The sequence below is a fragment of the Lactuca sativa genome, chromosome 4, assembly GCF_002870075.4.
Source record: "Lactuca sativa cultivar Salinas chromosome 4, Lsat_Salinas_v11, whole genome shotgun sequence".
In the NCBI taxonomy this organism is placed as follows: domain Eukaryota; kingdom Viridiplantae; phylum Streptophyta; class Magnoliopsida; order Asterales; family Asteraceae; genus Lactuca; species Lactuca sativa.
The window spans coordinates 209,279,710-209,304,329 of record NC_056626.2 but is presented as its reverse complement, the minus strand read 5'-3'; the positions used below and the strand labels follow the sequence as shown (position 1 = coordinate 209,304,329).

The window sequence follows — 24,620 nt, the reverse complement described above, 5'->3', positions numbered from 1 at the left end:
TGGTCCTCAAAGGCTACAAACACACCTAAATTTTCCAACTTTACTCTCAAATATGCTTGGAAGAGACTCAAATGTTCAAAAGAAGCCATAAGATGGACTTAATGCATGCATGGAGCCCTTGAGACAAAAAAGTTGGCACCTTTATGCTAAAAGAGCTCAAGAGGACCATGGATCTGGTAGAATAGCACTTGGGACGACCTTCAACCCCACTAACCACCAAAACATGGCTAAAAGCCTCAAAACTAACCCAAAAAGAGATCTGATCAAACATTAAGCAAGGTTAGAACTTTATACCAGAAATATGATGGAAATGAAGCAAAGAATTAAAATCTTGAAGGCTCCAACTTGAATCACCACCTTACACCAAGCTTCTCCTTCTTCTAATGGCTTCAAACACACCAAAATATACTCTCAAAGGGCTTAGAACACTCAAAAAGGCTTTATGGTTTCGAGATTAGTGTTAGGGACTTTGGAGGCTGGAAATTAGGCCAACACTTGGGACTTATGGTGTTTAAATAGGGTGCAAAACCCTAAAATTAGGGTTTCCTCCAGAGCGGTCAACTCACCGAGTTGAGACTCCTAAACTCGTCGAGTTACCTAATGAAACCTTGCGGCCGAAACAACTTCAACACGTCTCATGTACTCCAACCCACCTAAAGAAATGAAGATCTTTCCAGCTCTTGGTCTGTTACTCTACAACGATGAGAGATAGAGAGCTAGCTAGCGACAGAAACATTATGAGGGACAAATGTGATGGTGGTGGTTTCCGACGAAGGGTTGCGCCCTCTTGCTAAGCCCTAGGGGTATCACCCCTAGCGGGATCTAAGAGCTCCCATAGAGCTCTTTGGGGGTCTCGCTGATCGTCATACCTTATTTATGTCCATAATTTCATTTTACTAACAAAATTATTATAGAAAATATTATTTTAAAATAATATATTTTTATATTTGTGTTAAAATTATCATAAACTATGGATAAAATCAGCATTTGATACTAAATGATCTAATGCTCGGTAATTATAAAAATATGAATTATATAAATCATAATTCGTAGTCTGATATCGGTGCCTTGATATGAAATTGGTCATTAAAAAATTATCCTCATAATCTGGATTTCATGTAACCTACTAATAAATTCAAAATATCATATTCGAAAAATAATCACACGACCTATTAATTTCAAAAGTCTTCTTCTCCTTCAAAATTTCAAATATGTATTAGCTTTTAATCCTTATCTAATATTAAAGTCGCGGTATTATAATTAAATATTATCTACATATAATATCGATTTTAACAACTTTTATTTTAACCAAACCTCAATACAAAAAATGAGTAAACAACTAAATACACTATGGAAATACCTCTAATTTCAGTCGACTCCTTCGGCTAATTGGATTCTTGGTAAAACTTATATCTCTCTTTCTATGCACAAACGATCCAATGTCTTTTGCTTCTTATTTAAGTTTGTGTTTCAAATTCTGTTTGACTTTGTAACTTGACTAACTTCATGAAAAAATGGCAGGTAATTGAAATTTGTGAGAATGCTTTTTCTTTTTCTTTGACTTTTATTTTCCTTTCAGCTTATTACAATTTTACATGGTTCTTCATGCTAACTGTATAGTCATCATAAAAATAAATTAAAAGAAGATTTTGGTAAGTTTTATATTTATATTGCTTTTTCTAGATTTAACTGTAGAAATTTATGTGAATTTACTTATTTATTTATCAGGTATAGAGGCATGGTCAGGTGATTTTAATGTCCTTCTCTCATACAAATACTAAAAAATAAGTTCTTTTTAATCTTTTAATTAATTTATTTTTTTAACAAATAAACTGCTAATTGAGTTGTGTTGACTTTTTGCAGTCAACAGTTGAGTTAGGGCTTGATTTCGTCTTCCCTGAAAGTCAAGCAGAAGCTGTAAGATTAGGTGCAAAGATTCGTGAACTTCCTAATGACCATGAGTCCATGACGCAAAGCTTCAAATTTTAGAGGTCGACCATCTTTTTTCCCATTACACCCTTGTGATTTCATTATTTACCTTTTTTTAATTGTAATGTTGAATGATTGTAGGTTGGAAAGATTTCACTTCATTCAGCAAGTTCATCAATTAAGGAAGTTCAAAATTTGGTGTTGGATCCAAAGTAAGACACTCAGATGAGAATCTCTTTTATTCATTTATTTATTTTTTTAATTAATGTTTCTACTTTTTTATCTTTCTTTTTTCTTTTTTATGCTTTACAGCAGAATTCCATATTATCTAATAATCAGACAATCAGGATTGGATTTAAAGGTACTTAAGAAGAACTCTCCTTAACCTATTTTTGTATAGAAGTTGCCAATTTGTTGAAGAATCTGTCATTGGGTTCTCAATCAAAGACATTTTTTGGGTTGTTAGGTTGTTATCTATCCTCAAATTCTTCATTACCTTGGTTAGTTTGTCTTTCACCATCCCAATTTGTAGACTTTGGGTCCAAATCTACTCATTGCAAACTTTAATAAGTTGGGTCAATCGCTTAGTATTTCAAAAGAAATGCTAACATCTAACATCTCTGGTCACAGTTTCTTTCTAATGGAATGGAATGGAGTGTGAATGAAGTTGGTTCATCTTAAATTATTGGATAAGCCGGAAGTGAAACAGCAAGAGATGGTCACGTCTGGCTCCAACCACTAATGACTGCCAATAACTGTGACTCATTTGTCCATTTAGTAATCGAATTTATCTTGAATCATTTCTATAAATGGGTTATTAGATACTTTCTTAAACCAAATAAATGTTTGTATAACCTGCTGAGAAAGAATGACATTTTAATTTTTTCTTTTACTAATTGTATGTGAGATTTGGCCTACATCTGAGATTCTTGATTCTCATCTTACATTCAATTCTCTCTATTACAATGTTACACTTTTATTTTTTTCTTATTTAGACACTATACGTAACGTTGTAATTTTCCATCTTTTTTCTTATTAGGACATTCTACTTCAAACACCTACACACCCGATGTTAGGTACAAATAAAATTAAGATGCTTTAATTAACTTCAACAAACTTGCAATAAATCTCACTGGTCAGTTATTTCTGGCGGATCCAACCCCGCAAAGCGGGGCTCCTCCCTAGTTTTTATTAATAATGTCTTTATTTCATTTTGAAAACCACATACAATTTCTTGATGCTAATGTTTAACATGCATAAATTGAAATAGAACGATAACAAAAAAGTTTGGTCTCCTATTATGTAAAACATAAACTTGAAATAATATTAAGCTTTTTGGGTGAGCCCTAGTGCCAACCCTGAATCTTTCAATCTGGTTTCAGTGATTGAATCAATCCGGTCTCTCATCTCCTCAGTCAAGTAATTTTCCCAATCTCCCACCTTTCCTTTCCTGAAAAAATTCCGATTCTCCACCACCACCTCCGCCCCAAACATCTGAACACCATCTTTATTCACCTCAAAGTTACTCAAATTCTCAAAACTACACAGCTTCACAATCTCTTCCACAACCCCACCCTCCTCTTCCTCCGTTGTAAAAGGCATTCCCATGAACTCCGCCAACTTCTTCAGCTCCACAGATGGTTCCTTCTTCATATCCTCATACTTCAAGAACAAGATCTTTTCAGGTGATTCCTGGCTTGCTTTCCAGTACCCCAACACATGCTCCCAAAATGGTCCGTATTCGGAGACCCCGTTGCAGAAAAGTTCGTAAGCTTCATTAAACGAAATGGGTGTGAGTTCCTTCGACCTGATTTTGCTCATGAAATGCCACTTGGAAATGAGTGCGTCTTTTGGATCCCTACACACGTACACAAACTTGCATGTCGACGATGATGATGTCATTGAGGTCGGTAACAAGTCATGAGCAAAGTGTGTAGCAAACAGTCTAGGGGAAGGGAGATTGTCGAACTTTCTTACAGAATACTGATCAAGAAAGATTTGAGCGTCGAGGGAAGGGAAGACACCGTGGGGTCCGGTTTGATGAAGAGGATTGTCAGAGATTTTGTAACGGTGGCGGTTGGCGGTGGCGAACATGAGAGCTCTAAGCCAGGTGGTTCCACACTTCATGAAAGCTGCGAGGAATATGTCGGTGGGGTTTGGATGGAAGTATTCGTGGATCGTTAATAAGCTCTTGAAAACTGTTTGGGGCAACCAGAAACCTTTATGTAGAAAGATTTCAGGGCCCCTCCAACCTTTGCCTTCGGGGAGAGTCGCAACAAGGCCGTTTACCTTTTCATTGAGCTTGTTGTGGACGTGTTCTTGTTGGTCTGAGATTGGGTTTTCGCCATTAATGGCTGTGGGGTGGGAGCATATATTTTGGTTGGAAATGAGGTCCGTCGACATGTTTTCAGAGTAGAGTTGAAGTAGATTGATAGATTGATGCAGGAAAAACTCGAAATATGGAGCTTCTTTAATAGTCATTGCCATACATAAGATAATATTAAGTAACTATAAAACCTACAATCAATGTAGCTGAAATATATAAATATAATCAATAGTAGCATGGCGACAGTTGGCGATAAGATCGGCAGGATTTTTGCTACCCGAAGCATTCAGTCTATGGAGATCATAGATTCATGATCTTGATTGATTAAGGAGAAAGAAAAACAATGGAAGCCTCCTAATCACCATTCTCACTCGGAAATAGAATAAGAGTGTCTGATATGATGGGGCCCGCTTAAGAAGAAGAACATGAAGAGGGCCAAATTGAAGGTGAACATTAAATTCCTTCACCAGTGGAAGGAAACTCGGAAGGTGTCAGAGATCAGCGAAGAGTTGGGAACTAGACAACGACGGTGATTGAGGTTACCGATGACAATCACGTACGTTGAAGAAGCGTTTAACGATCGTGCAGAATTTCGCGACGACTTTACAGTCCCACTATTTCAAATCCCTTAGAAATTGGATCAACAAAATGGTTCTATGCCCACTGGGCCTTATAATAATTAATTAAATGCCACTAGGAAGCCCCATGCAGAGTATAAACTCAAACCTATGCGTGCGTTTGCTACCAAGAAATAGAATTGAAAATAGAGAAAAAAATAAATTAAGGTGGAGAAAAAGAAATGAGTATAATAAAGAATTCACCAAAGAAATGTATATTAGAATCATTTTCATTGTTTGGTTATATTATAGTAAGCAAAAAAACCGAAATGATTTTTTTTGCCATGTTTTTTCATTTTCAAAAAGTTTTCTTTTACAATAATCACATTATAATTTACACATTAAATTATCACATTTTTATATTTGTATTTTTTTTCATTTTCTCAATTAGTTTTTTACCAATAATTTTTTATAATTGCCAATTAGTATTTCACTACTAGAAACTTGAGTTTCAGCGACAAATTTAGCGACGGATTAATTTTGTAGCAAAGTTTAAGGCTTATAGCTAGGGTTTATCGAGGGATCAACTACGAATTTCGCAAGTGTTTATTGGCGCACCTCAATCCCTCGTTAATCATTAGAAAATGAAGGTATTTCAGCGAGGGTTCAACGACAGATAGAGAAATTGTTGATTATTGGCATCTAGTATACGTTTAGAAAGAGAACGCCGACAAATTTTTTTTTGAGGTACGCACATTTTTGTTTTACAATCGCTGATCTCTCGTTGAAATTGGCGCAATCCAATTCCAGTTTCATAAAATTGTTGTAAGTTTCCTTCCCTCCCAAATCTGTTTTATCACTTGGAGTTAGTTCCTTATGCCATGTTAAAACCATCTCCTTTCAAACACATGACAACACAACTCATCGTTGATGCTTCTAATTCTGGAAACCTCCTTAAAATCTAAAAGTAGTTTTCATTAACCTCCGATTCAGGTAAATATCTTGATTTTCATTTATATAGTCATATATTAGGTTATGTTTAGTTCGGTTACACAATATATTGTGTTAGGGTTTAATTTCCCCCTTTTTCTGTTTCAATCATCATCCCTCTTTGTCACACCCGAAAACCGGAACGTCGGAAACGTTCGGGAGTGGGGGATGTCATGTTTAGTATCACAAGACATGCATCATATTAATCAAGTAATAAACAACCATTTCATTAGAAAGAAAGTGTTTACAAAGTATGTGTTTACAAAACATAGAATACATAGGCAAATAACAAAACAAGACTTGAAGCTATACTGCCCCATCTTCTGAATCCTCAGTGCGAGTACCTGTCTACTAGTTACCTGAGAATACAAGTTATTTTGAAAGAGTTGATCAGCAATTAAGCTGGTGAGTTCATTAGATTTTAGTGATGTATGTAAGTTGTAGAAAGTTTAGTAAGTTGTAGTAAATTGTAAGTTTGTTTAGAAAAGTTCGTCAATTCCTCCAAAAAATCCTATATTTCCTACTTTGATGAAAGATAAGTAAAAATGACTCTACAATCATTTCTATGAGTAATAAATGGATACAAGTTATATAAAAACTCAGAGTAAACAAACAATCGAATGTGTGTATCTGTACTAAGCCCACAACCAAACAAGGAACAAGGAATGAGGGGGATGACACACATCCCATTGGTTATTAGATACTTGTTGTATATAATCCTGGTGTATTCCCTTGGTACTCACAGAGTTTACTGTAATAGTTCCTTTATATTTGAAGAAAAGATTCTTTAAGAAATTCCTTATTTCTTGTAATATAATAGTAACCACAGTGGTTCATTCTATAGTCTCTTAGTTTACACTAATTATAAATATATATATATATATATATATATATATATATATATTCTACAATTAAGCGGATAGTTAATTGTGTGAATCTGCCCTAAGCCCACAACCAAAGAAGGAACACGAAGTAAGGTGGAAATCACACATCCAACTACCCATCGACTATTAATGATATGTATAATTCTCATGTATAAACTACGATATTATAGAACTAATCACTTAAGGTCCTTTAAGTTATATGTGTTTAATAAAATTGATTAAACCCTTTTACGAATTAGTTTCTAGTTTAGTTTACTCAATGTTCTATCGTTAGGACGACTACTAGAGGTAACGAAACTTTGTATTCTAGTTTAGTTTACTCAATGTTCTATCGTTAGGACGACTACTAGAGGTAATGAAACTTTGTACTTTGACGCCTTAGTCGGTACTGATGTGAGTTTTGTATAATTGTATGTTTTATTTATTACTGTCAGATATTTATAAATGTGCTCTGTATAAATAATTTTGATTTAATATATAGCTATCACCTATTGCCTGCTAACCCTGGTACGTGTAATCGTACCAGTGTTAACGCAAACCCAGAAAGATATATTATTATATTTTATCACCTCGTGCCTACTAACCCAGGTTTGTGTAATCGTATTAGAGTTAACGCAAACCCGGAAAGATATATTATTATATTTTATCACATTGTGCCTGCTGACCAAGGTACGTGTAATCGTACTCGAGTTAACGCAAACTCGGAAAGATTTATTATTATATTTTATCACCTCGTGCCTGCTAACCCAGGTCCTTGTAATCGTACTAGAGTTAACGCAAACTTGGAAAGATATTTTATTATATTTTATCAGCTCGTGCCAGCTAACCCAGGTACATGTAATCGTACTAGAGTTAACGCAAACCCGGAAAGATATATTAATACCTTAATTTGTTACAAACAATGAGTTAAGTGTAGAATGTCTTCCTAGAATACTAGGAACATTGTATAGGTGTGTAATACTTGATTTGTTCGTCTGTTATTGTTATAGAGTATTCCTCCCTATACATGTTATATTATGTTCCTCCCTATGCTTGTTATAGTATGTTCCTCCCTGTACTTGTGATAGTATCTTCCTCCCTGTACTTGTTATAGTATGTTCCTCCCTGTACTTGTTATAGTATGATCCTCCTTGTACTTGTTATAGTATTTTCTTCTCTGTACTAGTTATTGTATGAATTGAACCTCCTAAACTATACCTATTGTAGTTTACTAGTATGTTACTTATACTAATACTGATTCGAAGGAAAGACTCATTTTATCTACCATGTTCTGATTATACTTTAAAGACGGAGTTTTGTAAACTATGAAGTAACATAACTTGAAAAGAGCTTTTGAAATGTTTTGATCACTTATAAAAGATATAAGCAATCTTTTGAAAGATGTTTAGAACAATCATTGACAGAATTATCATTATGTTCAACTTGTATTCCCCCCCCCCCTTAAAAGTATTTTAAAACAGTTTAAAAGATTGATTACGGGGTATGAACTCACTTGATGTGGGTGATTCAAATGAATATGCACATAAGGATGAGAAGTTCCACGAATGAAGTCCCAAGATTTAACGAAACCTATATGACACATAATAGCATATATTGACATAAATATAGTGTTTAGAAGAAATCAAATGCAAGGAAACACCTCACGGGACTAGGAAACACTTGGAATGAAGTGTTGAATCGCATGTGATTGATCAAGGAAGAGTTCACGACCACTTATGGAGTTTACGGCCATGGGTTTACGGCCAAGGGAGTTTACGGCCGTAAATTCATGGTCAAAGTTGGCAAAGTGTGTGGGTTAAGGTCCTACAACTTCCATTAAGGGTTTATGGTTTAAGGCTTGGACTTAAGAAGAGTTTAAGCTCAAAATGGCACCCTTATAGGGGTTTACGGCCATGGGAGATTGCTTGGCCGTAAACTCCTTTTTTCTTGAGAAATGGATGATTTCAAAGCTCTAATAAGGTGTTCAAAGTAAATAATAAGTTAAGGAAAGGAGTACTTACGATATGGAGGCTTGAAAGGGTTGATTTTGGACCAAAACACTAGTGTGCGTTCTTGGTGAAAGTTGAAGATTTGAAGATCTAGTTAAAATGGATGTTTTCATGGATGAAATCATAAGGGTCTTACTAGATGCAGAGACGTATTAACAAATCAAAGGAAGAACACTTACGTTTTTGGAGGATTTGGATGAAGATCTTGATGATACTTGAGAGAGAAATGGAAGTTCTTGAGGTGGAAATAAAATAATGAAAGAAAGTTGAAGGATATGTGACTATAAGGAGGAGTTTATAGTAAACCTTGAGTTTACGACCGTAAACTCTTGTGCTTTGGCTGTGAACTCCCTTTTGGTGAGGTTAAGCTTGATTTGTTGTTCTGTGGCTTTAGTAGGTACTTCCTAACACTCATTCCTTAAGTGTACTAGGCTAAAACTCCTTAGAATGACTTTTGACAAGGCTAGAACTCATTAGCATTGAGTCTGACACTCAGTTGAGTTGACTGACTGAGCTTTCAAAGCAAAAAAAATTCGGGTTGTCACATCATCCCGCCGTTAGATGGGATTTCGTCCCGAAATTAAAGCTTAACCAATATTCATGAATGAGATGGAAGGTACAGATACTCATGATTCATCTAGATCACTCGATCTCTAGTTAAATCAGGTCCTCTGAATACGTGTTAGAAGACTTTCGCCACGTGGTACAGTTTCGTTTTCGTTCGATAGACTCTGCTGACTAGGGTTTCTGAGGCTTTCCTTCACTGAACTGGATTTCTACAAATTTCTTTTCCAGGTCGAGGCTTTCTCTTGCACGATATATTTGAGTGGAATGATAAAAGTACCGACAGACAACCGCTTTTTCAAATCTCTATATATGTGGCAGGATATGGTGAAATGTATCGAATTCCCTAAATAGATGAGACTTGTACGCTGTTCGGCCGATTCTATTGAGAATCTCTTATGGTCCTTAGCACTTTGGATTTAACATTCCATGCATCCGGAATACACGATAGCCTTCTATGGTGAGATCCCTATTTGACGTGATCATCATCCTAGAGTTCCAAAGGTTTCGCTCTTATGGAAGGCGTAGCTTTCCTGGTTGGTTCTAGAAGTTCTAGGTCATTTGTGGATTCGTACTTTTGGCTTGATAGTTTCCTAGAATGGTTTATGGACCGGCGAATATGTTGTCTGGTATTTCGCAACTAACTAGTCGTTTGGCACTTAATTTAGTCCAGCGCAAAGAGGCTCTGCGCTTACAACCAATGAAGGTTTTCGAATGGAGCAACTTCAAATGCTAATATGGTAAGGGACTTGACTAGTTGGCAATTTGGGTATCCCAAACCTCTCTAAGGTCAGTCGAAATACATTTTTGCCACAAAATTCCTTTTGATTGAATTTGTCCTATCATTCCGTCTGTCATTTCATGGATGGTAGGCTGTGCTCATGACTAGCCTAGCCCTCGAGGATTTTCTGAAGTAACCGCCTAATTTGGAAGGTGATTCTTATTATCTTAAATAGAGATAATAGACATTTGAACACCGAGCAGTCCAACAAATCCCTCGGACATGCGTTCCATTAGCTTAACTAATGTGTCTGTTTTCTTCGATTTGCAAGGAACTGGCAGTTTTAATCCGTCAACGGTCACTAAAAATGCTATCATGTCCGCCTGTTATCTTGGGAAGCTTGACTATGAAGGTCAACTCAATTTGTTGCCTCTGATTAGCAGTATACCCAATCGTAGACCTAGGCAACTTTGCCCTTACGATTCTGATATGATTCATACATGGTCCACCTATCATTACCTCGTGTATACAAGTCATATATAATTAAGATTAGTAAGACGTTTGGATGTGCGGCTCTGCCCCAGGTCCACAACCAAACAAGGAATAGAAGATAGGGCGGTAGCAGACATACTAAATCTGCGAAATCATAATCATATACCACCCTCTCAAATACATTAACTAGTAATAGGTGGGTTGTATTCGTCCTTAGCCTATGTGCTCGAACTTAGTCTGCTGGACGAGTGGTATTTCGTGACGGTCTGCGGACATATGACCACAAGGATTTGGAGATCAAGGTACTCTTCGCACGAGTACTTCAAGGTTTTAGAATACGAAAGACAAAAACGGAGGTTTAGGTCGGACTGTCGATACAATGATGAATGTTTCAAGAACTTGACGGTCGAAGCGATAGAAATATATGAACTTAGTTTGGTGAGGACCACGCCAACTCATGACGAATGATAGTAAAAAACTCTTTATTGAACAAAGTTTTGGCCGATTTGAAAGAAACTTATGATATACGATGATGTAATCCTATTGTGTTCGACAATGTACTCTTTGTAAATGTTCTAGTGCTTTCTGTTTTCCCCTTTGATGTAACACTTCTACGTATCGTACCGCGACGAGCGAGTACATATTAATGAAAGTGTTTTGATAACTAATTTCGATAGTTTATACTATGATCCTCATTGGTACCAATATGATCGCCTGTCATATACAAGTTATGAACACTTAAGATGAATAAGACGGTCAGCTGAGTAGCTCTGCTTCAAATCCATCACCAAACAAGGAATAGGAATTAAGGTGGAATCACTGACTCTAAATCTACAACATCTTAGCTATGCACAACCCTGATGTATATGCTAAGCCATCATAGCTTCTCTGATCGGATCTCTTAGTTCACTCTGATACTGTGAAATAAGCCAAGTTTACTTGGGGAATTGGTCGTGTCGGCTCCTTGCAGAAACGGGCAATGTGCCCCTTTCTATTGCAATTGTTGCATTGCATCTCTCGACAAGCTCCATTGTGGTGGTAAGTGCATCTGTCACACATTGGGAGATTTCCAACATATTGTCTGTCGGGGGTTGTAGTGGTAGCTGAAGTGCAGGATGTTGTTACTGCTGTTGTGGCCACAGGGGTAGTCACGGGCTGTCGTCTCTTGTTAGAACCTTGAGCCGACCCTTTTGCCTTGTTATTCCAGGACTTTTGCTTCCTGATCTAAGGTTTGTGATCGGGGGTGTCCTTGCCACCAGACACTAGCGGGTTCCTTTGATTGTTATTGTGATTAGTATTGTCGGAACTGCTTCTGCTTCCACTGGCGTTATTAACATTGAGTTGTGACATGACGGCTATCACAACAGATGTGACCGCAGCCTGGAAGGTTGCAGTGTCTATCTGCAGAATTGGTGCCTTGCCTGTTGGTTGGTTTCTTCTTGGTGATGACATGATTCTGTCACAACAGCTGTGACCGCAGCCTGGAAGGTAGCAGTGTCTATCTGCAGAATTAGTGCCTCGCCTGTTGGTTGGTTTCTTCCTGGTGATGACATGATTTTGTTGCAAGGCGAAAAATGATCTCTTGAGAAATGATGCTCATCGCTTGTAGTATTCCAACATTTTTAAATGTACTAATTAGTTTCACGCTTTGCTTAACATTTCTCAATGTTTTAGACAGCACTCCTGAGATATGGCCATGGTGGTGGGTAGAAGTAGGTATGGTACGAGTGATATTTAAACTAAGTTAACCCTGTTCTGAGTGCATCTGGTCCTGACTTCCACAAGGTTCTAGAAACAATTCATAATAGGGTCTATACCGAATAAACTTTATGAATTAGAAATGGCTATCCTCGAATGAATATCTATGACCTGAATAACTGTTACCAGTTTCATGTAATGAAAATAATCCTAACACATAGGGTGAGCAGTGTTTCCACTAACTCATTAAGTTAACCAAGATTATTATTTATTAGTGTGACGTATAATACATTTTGGTTACTTTGGCTGATCTCTTTTTGAAAACTTCTTCTTGAACTTACTCTTGTTCCTCCTTGACTCTTCTGCTAACTACTATGAGGAAGTGGTTACATTTATCTGGGTTTTTCGTGCGAGAATGGATGTGTCTAAAGAATCTATTAGATTTAAGGTAACTTTATGGGGTGATCCTTACAGTGTCCTATTATTGTACAATGTATGCAAGTTGTATATAATTTAAGATTAAATAGGCCTTTGAATAAGTGATCCTACTCCAAAACCACAACCAAACAAGGAACAGGTAGTGAAGCGTAGATCATAAAATCTAAGTCTATAAAATCTCAATTATATAAAACTTTTAGGAGTATACATTGCAAGATTATAGACCTATCCGTAAGGGTCTTTTAAGTTATCACATAAGTTATTTATTTAGTGCCTAAAATACTCCTATAGTATTTTAATGTAATGAACTTGATATGTTTTAAACTTGTTGTCATGTTACAGTATCATAAAATACTCCCATAGTATCTTATCTTTACGTTCTTATCTAGAATTCTTTTGGATAGAGTTACGTAAGTTTTAAAACTGTTTCAACACCCCATCACTCCCAAACACATGTCGGTCACATCTCAAATGAATATAATTGATCAGGCTATATTGATTCTAGCTATGATTACATAATTGTTCAGGTTTGACCACAGTGTTCAACCTTTAAATACTCATGTTCTATTCTTCTCGTGATACTTGTTCTAGTATGTATAAACGTATAAGCAAGTAGGTATATTTTTATAACTTATTGTCATATTCTTAAAATATATTATTATGCAGAGCACTTAAGCCCCATTGTATTTATAGTTGTATATCTTTTATCGACTGATATACTTAGTTCACTATAAACAATGCTCTGATACCAAACTGTCACACCCCAAAACCAAAACGGCAGAAACGTTCGAGGGTGGAGGACGTCATGTTTAGTATCACAAGAAATGCATCATAGTAATCAAGTAATAAGCAACCATTTCATTAGAAAGAAAGTGTTTACAAAGTATGTGTTTACAAAACATCGAATACATAAGAAAATAACAAAACAAGACTTGAAACTATATTGCTCCATCTTCTGAATCCCCACTGCGAGTGCCCGTCTACTAGTTACCTAAGAATACAAGTTATTTTGAAAGTGTTGATCAGCAATTAAGCTGGTGAGTTCATAAGATTTTGGTGATGTATGTAAGTTGTAGAAAGTTTAGTAAGTTGTAGTAAATTGTAAGTTTTGTTTAGAAAAGTTCGCCTGTTCCTCCAGAAAATCCTATATTTCCTACTTTGATGAAAGATAAGTAAAAATGACTCTACAATCCTTTTCTATGAGTACTAAAAAGGAATGAGGCGGATGACACACATCCCATTGGTTGTTAGATCCTTGTTGTATATAATCCTGGTGTATTCCTTTGGTACTCACGGAGTTAACTGTAATAATTCCTTTATATTTGAAGAAAAGATTCTTTAAGAAAACCCTTATTTCTTATAATAAAATTGTAACCACAGTGGTTCCTTCTATAGTCTCTTAGTTTACACTAATTATATATATTCTACTATCGAGCGGATAGTTAATTGTGTGAATCTACCCTAAGCCCACAACCAAACAAGGAACAGGAAGTAAGGCGGAAATCACACATCCAATTACCCATCGAATATTAATGATATGTATAACTCTCGTATAAACTACGGTATTATAGAACTAATCACTTAAGGTCATTTAAGTTATATGTGTTTAATAAAATGGAGTCAACCCTTTTACAAATTAGTTTCTAGTTTAGTTTACTCAATGTTCTATTGTTTGGACGACTACTAGAGGTAATGAAACTTCGTACTCTGACGCCTTAGTCGGTACTAATGTGAGTTTTGTATAATTGTACGTTTTGTTTATTACTGTTAGATATTTATAATTGTGATCTATATAAATAATTTCGATTTAATATATAGCTATCACCTCATGCCTGCTAACTCTGGTACGTGTAATCGTACTAGTGTTAACGCAAACCCGGAAAGATATATTATTATATTTTATCAGCTCGTGCCGGCTAACCCAGGTACGTATAATCATACTAGAGTTAACACAAACCCGGAAAGATATATTATTATATTTTATCACCTCGTGCCGGCTAACCCAGGTACGTATAATCATACTAGAGTTAACACAAACCCGGAAAGATATATTATTATATTTTATCACCTCGTGCCTGCTAACCCGGGTACGTGTAATCATACTAGAGTTAACGCAAACTCGGAAAGATTTATTATTATACTTTATCACCTCGTGCCTGCTAACCCAGGTACGTGTAATCGTACTAGAGTTAATGCAAAATCGGATAGATATATTATTATATTTTGTCACCTCGTGCCTGCTAACCTAGGTACGTGTAATCGTACTAGAGTTAACGCAAACCTGGAAAGATATATTTATACCTTAATTTGTTACAAACAATGAGTTAACGATAGAATGTCTTCCTAGAATACTAGGGACGTTGTATAAGTGTATAATACTTGATTTGTTCGTCTGTTATTGTTATAGTATATTCCTCCTTGTACTTGTTATAGTATGTTCCTCCCTGTACTTGTTATAGTATGTTCCTCCCTGTACTTGTTATTGTATGTTCATCCTTGTACTTGTTATAGTATTTTCTTCTCTATACTAGTTATTGTATAAGTGTGTAATACTTGATTTGTTCGTCTGTTATTGTTATAGAGTATTCCTCCCTATGCATGTTATAGTATGTTCCTCCCTATGCTTGTTATAGTATGTTCCTCCCTATACTTGTTATAGTATGTTTCTCTCTATACTTGTTATAGTATGTTCCTCCTTGTACTTGTTATAGTATGTTCCTCCCTGTACTTGTCATAATATGATCCTCCCTGTACTTGTTATAGTATTTTCTTCTCTGTACTAGTTATTGTATGAACTGAACCTCCTAAACTATACCTATTATACTTTACTAGTATGTTTACTTGTACTTATACTGATTTGAAGGAAAGACTCATTTTATCTACCATATTATGATTATACTTTAAAGACGAAGTTTTGTAAACTATGAAGTAATATAACTTGAAAAGAGCTTTTGAAATGTTTTGATCACTTATAAAAGACATAAGCAATCTTTTGAAAGATGTTTAGAACAATCATTTACACAATTATCATTGTGTTCAACTTGTATCCCCCCCCCCCCCCCCCCTTTAAAAGATTGATTATGGGGTATGAACTCACCTGATGTGGGTGATTCAAACGAATATGCGCATAAGGATGAGAAGTTCCACGAATGAAGTCTCGAGACTTAACGAATCCTAAATGACACATAATGGCATATATTGACATAAATATAGTGTTTAGAAGCAACCAAATGCAAGGAAACACCTCACGGGACTAGGAAACACTTGGAATGAAGTGTTGAATCACATGTCATTGATCAAGGAAGAGTTCACGGCCACTTATGGAGTTTACGGCCATGAATTTATGGCCAAGGGAGTTTACGGTCGTAAACTCATGGTCAAAGTTGCCAAAGTCTGTGGATTAAGGTCCTACAACGTCCATTAAGGGTTTATGGTCTAGGGTTTGGACTTAAGAAGAGTTTAAGGTCAAAATGGCACACTTATAGGGGTTTATGGCCAAGGGAGATTGCTTGGCCCTAAACTCCTTTTGTTCTTGAGAAATGGATTATTTCAAAGCTCTAATAAGGTGTTCCAAGTAAATAATAAGTTAACGAAATGAGTACTTACGATATAGAGGCTTGAAAGGGTTGATTTCGGACCAAAACACTAGTGTGTGTTCTTGATGTTCTTGATGAAAGTTGAAGATTTGAAGATCTAGCTAAATGGATGTTTTCATGGATGAAATCATAAGGGTGTTACTAGATGAAGAGACGTATTAAGAAATCAAAGGAAGAACACTTACGTTTTTGGAGGATTTGGATGAAGATCTTGATGATACTTTAGAGAGAAATGGAAGTTCTTGAGGTGGAAATGAAATAATGAAAGAAAGTTGAAGGATATGAGACTATAAGGAGGATTTTACAGCCAACCTTGAGTTTACGACTGTAAACTCTTGTGCTTTGGCTGTGAAATCCCTTTTGGTGAGGTTAAGCTTGATTTGTTGTTCCGTGGCTTTAGTAGGTACTTCCTAACACTCATTCCTTAAGTGTACTAGGCTAAAACTCCTTAGAATGACTTTTGAGAAGGCTAGAACTCATTAGCAATGAGTCTGACACTCAGTTGAGTTGACTGACTGAGCTTTCAAAGCAAAAAAATTTCGGGTAGTCACATCATCCCGCCGTTAGAGGGTATTTCGTCCCGAAATTAAAGCTTAAGAAATATTCTTGAATGAGATGGAAGGTACAGATACTCATGATTCATCTAGCTCACCCGATCTCTAGTGAAATCAGGTCCTCTGAATACGCGTTAGAAGACTTTCGCCACGTGGTACAATTTCGTTTTCATTCGATGGACTCTACTGACTAAGGTTTCCGAGGGTTTCCGTCACTAAACTCGATTTCTACAAATTTCTTTTCGAGGTCAAGGCTTTCTCTTGCACGATATATTTGAGTGGAATGATAAAATTTCTGACAGACAACCGCTTTTTCAAATCTCTATATATGTGGCAGGATATGGTGAAATGTATCGAATTCCTTAATTAGATGATACCTGTACGCTGTTCGGCCGATTCTATTGAGAATCTCTCATGGTCCTTAGCACTTTGGATTTAGCATTCCATGCATCTGGAACACACGATGCCCTTCTATGGTGAGATCCCTATTTGACGTGATCATCATCCTAGAGTTCCAAAGGTTTTGCTCTTACGGAAGGCATAGATTTCCTTGTTGGTTCTAGAAGTTCTAGGTCGTTTGGGGATTCGTACTTTCTGCTTGGTAGTTTCCTTGAATGATTTATGGAGCGGCGAATATGTTGTCTGGTATTTGGAAACTAACTAGTCGTGTGGCACTTAATTTAGTCCAGCGCAAAGAGGCTCTGTGCTTACGACCAATGAAGGTTTTCGAATGGAGCAACTCCAAATGCTAATATGGTAAAGGACTTGACTAGTTTGCAATTTGGGTATCCCAAGCCTCTCTAAGGTCAGTCGAAATACATTTTTCCAACAAAATTCCTTATGATTGAATTTTTCCTATCCCTCCGTCTGTCATTTCATGGATGGTACGTCGAGAGGTGCTTGACCTGCAGGATGGTTAAGGCCAAACATCAAAGGTTGCATGGCAAGTTGTAGCCTCTAGAGATTCCCATGTGGAAATGGGAATAGATCACGATGCACTTCATTACCAACTTGTCGAGGATGGCGATGGGATTTGATGCCATATGGGTCATCGTGAATCGATTGACCAAGAGTGCCCATTTCCTGGCCATACGATGGAATCGATTTGATGCCATATGGCGATGGGATTTGATGCACTTCATTAAAACAATTTCCCTCAGACAAAACCTAGTATCATTACCACTAGAGTTTAGTCTAATATTTGACGAGACTAATTAATAGTCTAGCTATTATTACTATTATATATGCGTTAAACAATAATCTTCACCCACTCTGTACAGACAGGGGCCAGACATAGAACACCAGAGTGTAGGATCATTTTGGCATATAACACTTCTGAATCCAGCAACCCAAGTGGCCCTGCAAACTAGATTCCCCATACAACGAGTGGTTAAAAAGATATTATAACGACACTTATATAACTCACAATAATAGTCCAAATACTTATTATAAGGTCCTAATAACATTACTATATTAAAACATAATCTATACTAAAGATATGTTAGATGTAGGTCACTTACATCAGGTTTTTCTTAAAACCGGGCTCCGCTAGAGCAACGTTATAGTGCTGAAAGGCTCTTCTTCTTGGAGTCGTTGGGCGCTCCGGGGCTTCCGCCTCGTGCTAGGGAGGTTCCCTAGGCTTTTCGGGGGGTTTCGGGGCTAAAGAAAGGTTCTAGAGAGAGAGGGAAGTGATAGGAGGTGTGAGGAATGAAGAGGGTTTCACCTCTTATTTATAAGGGGTTAGACGGTCATTCACGTTGTGAGCCAACTTGGGCTCCAAGTCTGAGCATGGTGCTGACACGTGGCATCGCACACAGGGTGGAAATCAACCGATTTTCAAAAATTCATAACTTTCGCATACGAGTTCCATTTTCAACGTTTTTTATATCCACATGTAGGTAAAAATAAGATCTATAACTTTCATTTTGACTCGTCGGCTAATTCTCGGCCGGTCTTAAATTTAACAATAGAAGGAGATTAGACTGGTAAATGACCGCGAAGAATTCGTAACTCCATTACGGACTCCGTTTTCGTCTTTCTTTTTATCGTTGAGTTCCTATTAATGAGTTATTAAAATATCTTTTAGGTCGCGTAGGATAAAACCGCTCGATCTAAAATTTGAGTTTCGGGTCGTGCACTACTATCCCAAATCTTAGAAAATTCATAATTTGCTCATACGAAGTCAGACTTGGGCGTTCATTTTTTGTATGTTCTCGGTTTAACGTATACTACAACTGTTGTTTAGATTTCTTAGGCTAAAAAGTCCTCCATCGTAAATTCACTATTTACGTCTCGTAGTGTCGTGCCTGTTTTGCTGTAAAACTTCGACGGACCATAACTTCTTCATTATAACTCGGATTTCGGCGTTCCTTATATGTACGGAACCCTTGTAACATATACTACCACTTGGTTAAGATTATTCATTCTAAATAGTCTTCCATCAAAAACTCATTTTTGATGCTTATTGTCTCTAAATTGACTAGCCCAGATTTGCGGGCGTTACACTATTGGTTTTTAAATGTTTTAAAAAGTTTAAAATTTGCATGATTTTTGTGGATGTTACAGTGAAGGTTAAGGCTTAAAAGGTTAAGGCTTTAACAATAAGCACGTATTCACCAGGATAAGGCCCTATAATACAGATCTGGTCCTTAAAGGATACAAACACACCTAAATTTTCCAACTTTACTCTCAAATATGCTTGGAAGAGACTCAAATGTTCAAAAGAAGCCATAAGATGGACTTAATGCATGCATGGAGCCCTTAAGACCATAAAGTTGGCACCTTTATGCTAAAAGAGCTCAAGAGGACCATAGATCTGGAGGAATAGCACTTGGGACGACCTTTAACCCCACCAACCACCAAAACATCGCTAAAAGCCTCAAAACTAACCCAAAAAGAGATCTTATCAAAGATTAAGCAAGGTTCGAACTTTATACCAAAAATATGCTAGAAATGAAGCAAATAATTAAAATCTTGAAGGCACCAACTTGAATCACCACCTTGCACCAAGCTTCTCCTTCTTCTAATGGCTTCAAACACACCAAAATACACTCTCAAAGGGCTTATAACACTCAAAAAGGATTTATGGTTTCGAGATTAGTGTTAGGGACTTTGGAGGCTGGAAATTAGGCCAACACCTGGGACTTATGGTATTTAAATAGGGTGCAAAACCCTACAATTAGGGTTTCCTCAAGAGCGGTCAACTCACCGAGTTTAGACTCCTAAACTCGTCGAGTTACCTAATGAAACCTTGCGGCCGAAACAACTTCAACACGTCTCATGTACTCCAACCCACCTAAAGAAATGAAGATCTTTCCGCCTCTTGGTCTGTTACTCTACAACGATGAGAGATATAGAGCTAGCTAGCGACAGAAACATTATGAGGGACAAATGTGATCGTGGTGGTTTCCGACGAAGGGTTGCTCCCTCTTGCTGAGCCCTAGGGGTATCACCCCTAGCGGGATCTAAGAGCTCCCATAGAGCTCTTTAGGGGTCTCGCTGATCGTGATACCTTATTTATGTCCATAATTTCATTTTACTAACAAAATTATTATAGAAAATATTATTTTCAAATAATATTTTTTGATATTTATGTTAAAATTATCATAAACTATGGATAAAATTAGCATTTGATACTAAATGATCTAATGTTCGGTAATTATAAAAATATGAATTATATAAATCCTAATTCGTGGTCTGATATCGATGCCTTGATATGAAATTGGTCATTAAAAAATTATCCTCATAATCTGGATTTCATGTAACCTACTCATAAATTCAAAATATCATATTCGAAAAATAATCACAGGACCTATTAATTTCAAAAGTCTTCCTCTCCTTGGAAATTTCAAATATGTATTACCTTTTAATCCTTATCTAACATTAAAGTAGCGGTACTATAACGTAAAAGAAATAATTATAATTAAAAATATTATCTACATATAATATCGATTTTAACAACTTTTATTTTAACCAAAACTCAATACAAAAAATAAGTAAACAAATAAATACACTATGGAAGTAGCTTGAATATGTTTTCAATTTATTTAAGTTAATGTCATTAATGTGATATATATATATATATATATATATATATATATATATATATATATATATATATATATATATATATATATATATATATATATATGTTAAAGAGTGTAAACTATGTCCACGTCGATAAGTGCTTCCTCCGCCAATGAGAAGTCTACTGGGCGGCCACTTTTAACGTATATGGTGGTGAACACCTTGCTTGTCTGTTTCACCTTCTCTCATGTCGTTTCCCCCAAACTACTTGCCAATCCTACGAAACGTGCCTTGTAGCCTCTGCTACCTTTTGGCGAGCCACCCTCTATCAAGAGCTCCAGCTGCCGCTATAGGAGACTTGAAGGTGGGTTTTGCTTCTAGACTTGCCACCAGCTGCTTGTAGCTTTGCCAGCTGCCATGATCGGTGCAGCTCCCGCTACCGAGGTGCTTCTCCTACGTCAGCCACAAAGTCCTTCTTTACAAATAAAAGGTGTATGTCTCTCCTATTCCTCTTTCACTTCACCTGATTGCTTCCTCCTCATAAGAACCATCATCTCTCCCTTAATCGAGCTGTTTTTCACCCAAGAGTTCCCGTCTGATACTATTTGAATGATGTGTCGCTGGCGTTCTCCTCCAAATCCTTAATTACTATTAATCGTTGGCGTGCCTTGTAGCCTCTGCTTCTATTCTAGAGTTTTGTTTCCCTCTTTCTCTTGAACACTGCATGATTCATCTTTATTATCTTTTCTTTTTATATGATTTGAAAGAACGACCATTGTATGTTCCACTTCATTTGACTCTTGGGTCTTTTCAACAAAAATTAGAATCTTAGATTTCAGTTTGGAGTCCATTCATGAGGTCTGCCTGGATATAAGTCACATTTCATATTAGACTTTCAGTTTTTCACTCCTTTTCACTTTAATCCATCTTCTAGCATTCTCTTCATCTGCATATATGTTGAAGCCCTATGTTTGTTATATTTTCTTCATCATGTTTGGAATGGATCCAGGTAAAGGGCTAGAACCCTAATTTCATTTCTTCCTAGCTGTATTTTGATAGTTTTTTTTAATCAGACGTTATTGCTGTTAGTTCGTCTCTTCTTTTCCAAGTAAAATTCAGTTTGTGTCTTTGTTATGTGATTTTGGTAAAACTTTCTCATTTTATGTAGCTACATATCTTATTAAACTATAGCCCTATATATTTATACATAATATAATATTTGGTTTTTTTTTTCTGGAAGCAGTTAACAAGTTCGATAATCAGAGGTCAGGATTCATGGGCGTCGGTCGATTTTAGGACCCTCAAAACCGATCGATAAAATTGAAATATTTGAAATGTTTGTCATGTTTGTTTCTTCATTTGAGAGCAAGACAAGAAAATGGGAGCAAGAGAGGATATGATAAGAGAAAACTTTGAATTTAAGGTTCATGGGAGGAACCCTAGGAAACGACAGAAAATAAGTCCGAGGTAATCCAAAACCAATCAACTGTATGTGCTTATTTATTCTCTCTATTGGTACAACTCTTATGAAGAATCAGGAAATCAACTCCCAAACACCTTTCCCGATTCTGAAACTCTCATCATGAAGAAGGTTTGAGGTAGCAAAGGGGAATCAGAGACGTTAGCTTACCCTGATCAATAGAGAAGCTATGAAGCGGTATGAATCAAACGGGTTTATGAATCATCTAAAAGGGTTTATGCTTGGATATAATTAAATATATTTTTATTTTTATTTTCTGCTTAAAGTGAAGGGATTGACAGTGAGGATCATTTGATTTGGAAAATATACTTGTTTGACATATATGTGTTGCCATCTATCTTCAAATCACTTTTTAATTGAAAAAGTATTTTTTTTGGTTTAGACTTGTTTATTGGGGTTTGGGATTTGGGTAAGGAAGATCCACTTTGAATGAAGTGAAAGCATTTTTATTTTGTAGTATGACCTAATTCCGTTGAAAATTGCACTTGAATAGTGGTTTTTTTTTTTTTTTTTTTTTTTTGTTTTTTTTTTGTCAAAAAGAAGCAAGAATCAGGAAACAAAGACGGTCCCTTTTTTGGTTAACTACTAAGATTCTTGATTGTTTATAGTAGTTGTGTTGTTTCAGATTGTGGAAAGGAAGATATCTGCTGTTTGTTTTGGTCACCAGTGGCCTATAAGGCTGGAGGGAGTGGTGCCATCGAAACCGCACTCCCTCCCTCGCCACGTAAGCGCCACGTCACAGTTTACCACTTAAGTGTGGTTTCTTGACACACCAAGGGTGTGGTGCCACAGTTTTAGTTTTTTTTTTTTTTTTTTTTTTTTTTTTGTTTTTTTTGTTAAGTATTTTAATTTAATAAAACTTATTTTTTAATAAAGAAAAACATAATTTTAAAAACATAATAGTTCATTAATTAAAAATACAAACACCATACATTGCCTAATTTAAAAAAAAAAAAAAAACCTAAAAATTTAGAAAAACAAAGTAGAAACAAAAAACCAACAACTTTTTAAAAAAAAAACACACAAGAAACCATTAAAAAGTTGAAAAAAAAAACTAAAAATTAGCCACGATTCATGTAACGGTTTTTCACTTCCTCCTTCATCGCCAAAACCACTTCAAGCTCCGCCCCGGTCATATTCGACGTGTCCATTGCTAGTATTCGCATGTCGCTCTCCCTTTGTTTCCGAAGCTCTCTTTCAGAAGCAATTTTCAAAATCTTATCCATTCTCTCCTTTATATCCTTCATGTTGGTTCCCATTTCTTTCAAGTCATCTGAAATCCGACGCTTTGCCTTTGCCTTTGCTTTTTGATTTGTCTCTTCCCAATGGTCGGGAAGGTGGTGAAACTGGAACAGGTTCATCTTCGTTCAGATCAAACTGAACACGAGCATCTGATGTAGTGTGGTCGGACTCAGATGTTCTGCTGCGTTTTGACCCACTGTCGATATGTTGGTCAAATGTTTTGCTACTCAGCCATTTCCTGTTATCTTTCAAAAAATGCCAAACCTCCAGAAACTTGAAAGCCTTCAGATTTTCTTGTTGATACACTTTCAACGCTTTCTGCAAAATGACTTCATCGCTTTCTCCACTTTTCCATTGACGTTTCATGTTGTTCCACAAGTCATTAAACAACATGACTTCCTTGTTCATCTTCCCCCATTTGGAGTACACTTGATGTTTTGAACGGTATTCTCCACGGCCCATTCCTTTATGGAACCTGTGTAAAACGCGAATCCAAAAGCGGTCATGCTTTTGGTCTTTTCCAACCGTCGCGTCTTCTGAAATATCGATCCAAGATTGTGCCAACACCAACGCTTCCAAAGGTTCCCAACATCTAGCCTCCGCCTTCTCTTTTCTTTTATTCGTTGCTCGAGTGGGCTGAGTTTCTGTAACGAATTCAGAATCAGAAACGACCGTTTCTGGTTGTGTTTGTGTTTGTTGCACAAACTCGGGTTGGGACAAAAAATCAAATGGATTAAAATCCAGGTCGGGTTGTGGTAGTGATGGTGTTTGTGGATGTGGTTGCCCTGGTCGTTGTGGAAAAGAAGGAAACATATCGCCATAGTGGTAATACGGAGGTGAGAAAATCGGTTGATCAAATGAAGGTATTGGGGTGTTGGTGTTTCTGACTGGTGTTTTTTCTTTGCTAGGTCTTTTGGAAGAAGACATTTTTTCAAAGAAAATTGGATAAAATGATTGTATTTTTATGTGTTTAAAGGTTGTGTGAATGTAAAAATGGTAAATATGTATATATAGATGGAGTAAAAGGTTAAAAAAGAAAAAAAAAAAAACAATTGCATGCAACGAATCTTTGAACGGTCAAGGGGAGAGAAACCAATCACAGAATGCGGTCTTCTAGGGCCGTAGTGCGGTCTCC

General features: G+C 36.5%; 2 protein-coding genes across 2 annotated transcripts; both read right to left on the bottom strand.

Annotated features, from left to right (window-relative positions):
* Positions 1–2,663: 2,663 nt before the first annotated feature.
* Positions 2,664–5,012, bottom strand: LOC111898731 (cytosolic sulfotransferase 5). Its single transcript, XM_023894599.3, has one exon. It carries the CDS (start codon positions 4,414–4,416, stop codon positions 3,256–3,258), a length of 1,161 nt encoding a protein of 386 aa, XP_023750367.2. The 5' UTR covers positions 4,417–5,012; the 3' UTR covers positions 2,664–3,255.
* An 18,500-nt stretch (positions 5,013–23,512) lies between these two features.
* On the bottom strand, positions 23,513–24,412 carry LOC111898727 (uncharacterized). The gene has a single exon (XM_023894595.2). It carries the CDS (start codon positions 24,410–24,412, stop codon positions 23,513–23,515), a length of 900 nt encoding a protein of 299 aa, XP_023750363.2.
* Between the last annotated feature and the right edge of the window lie 208 nt (positions 24,413–24,620).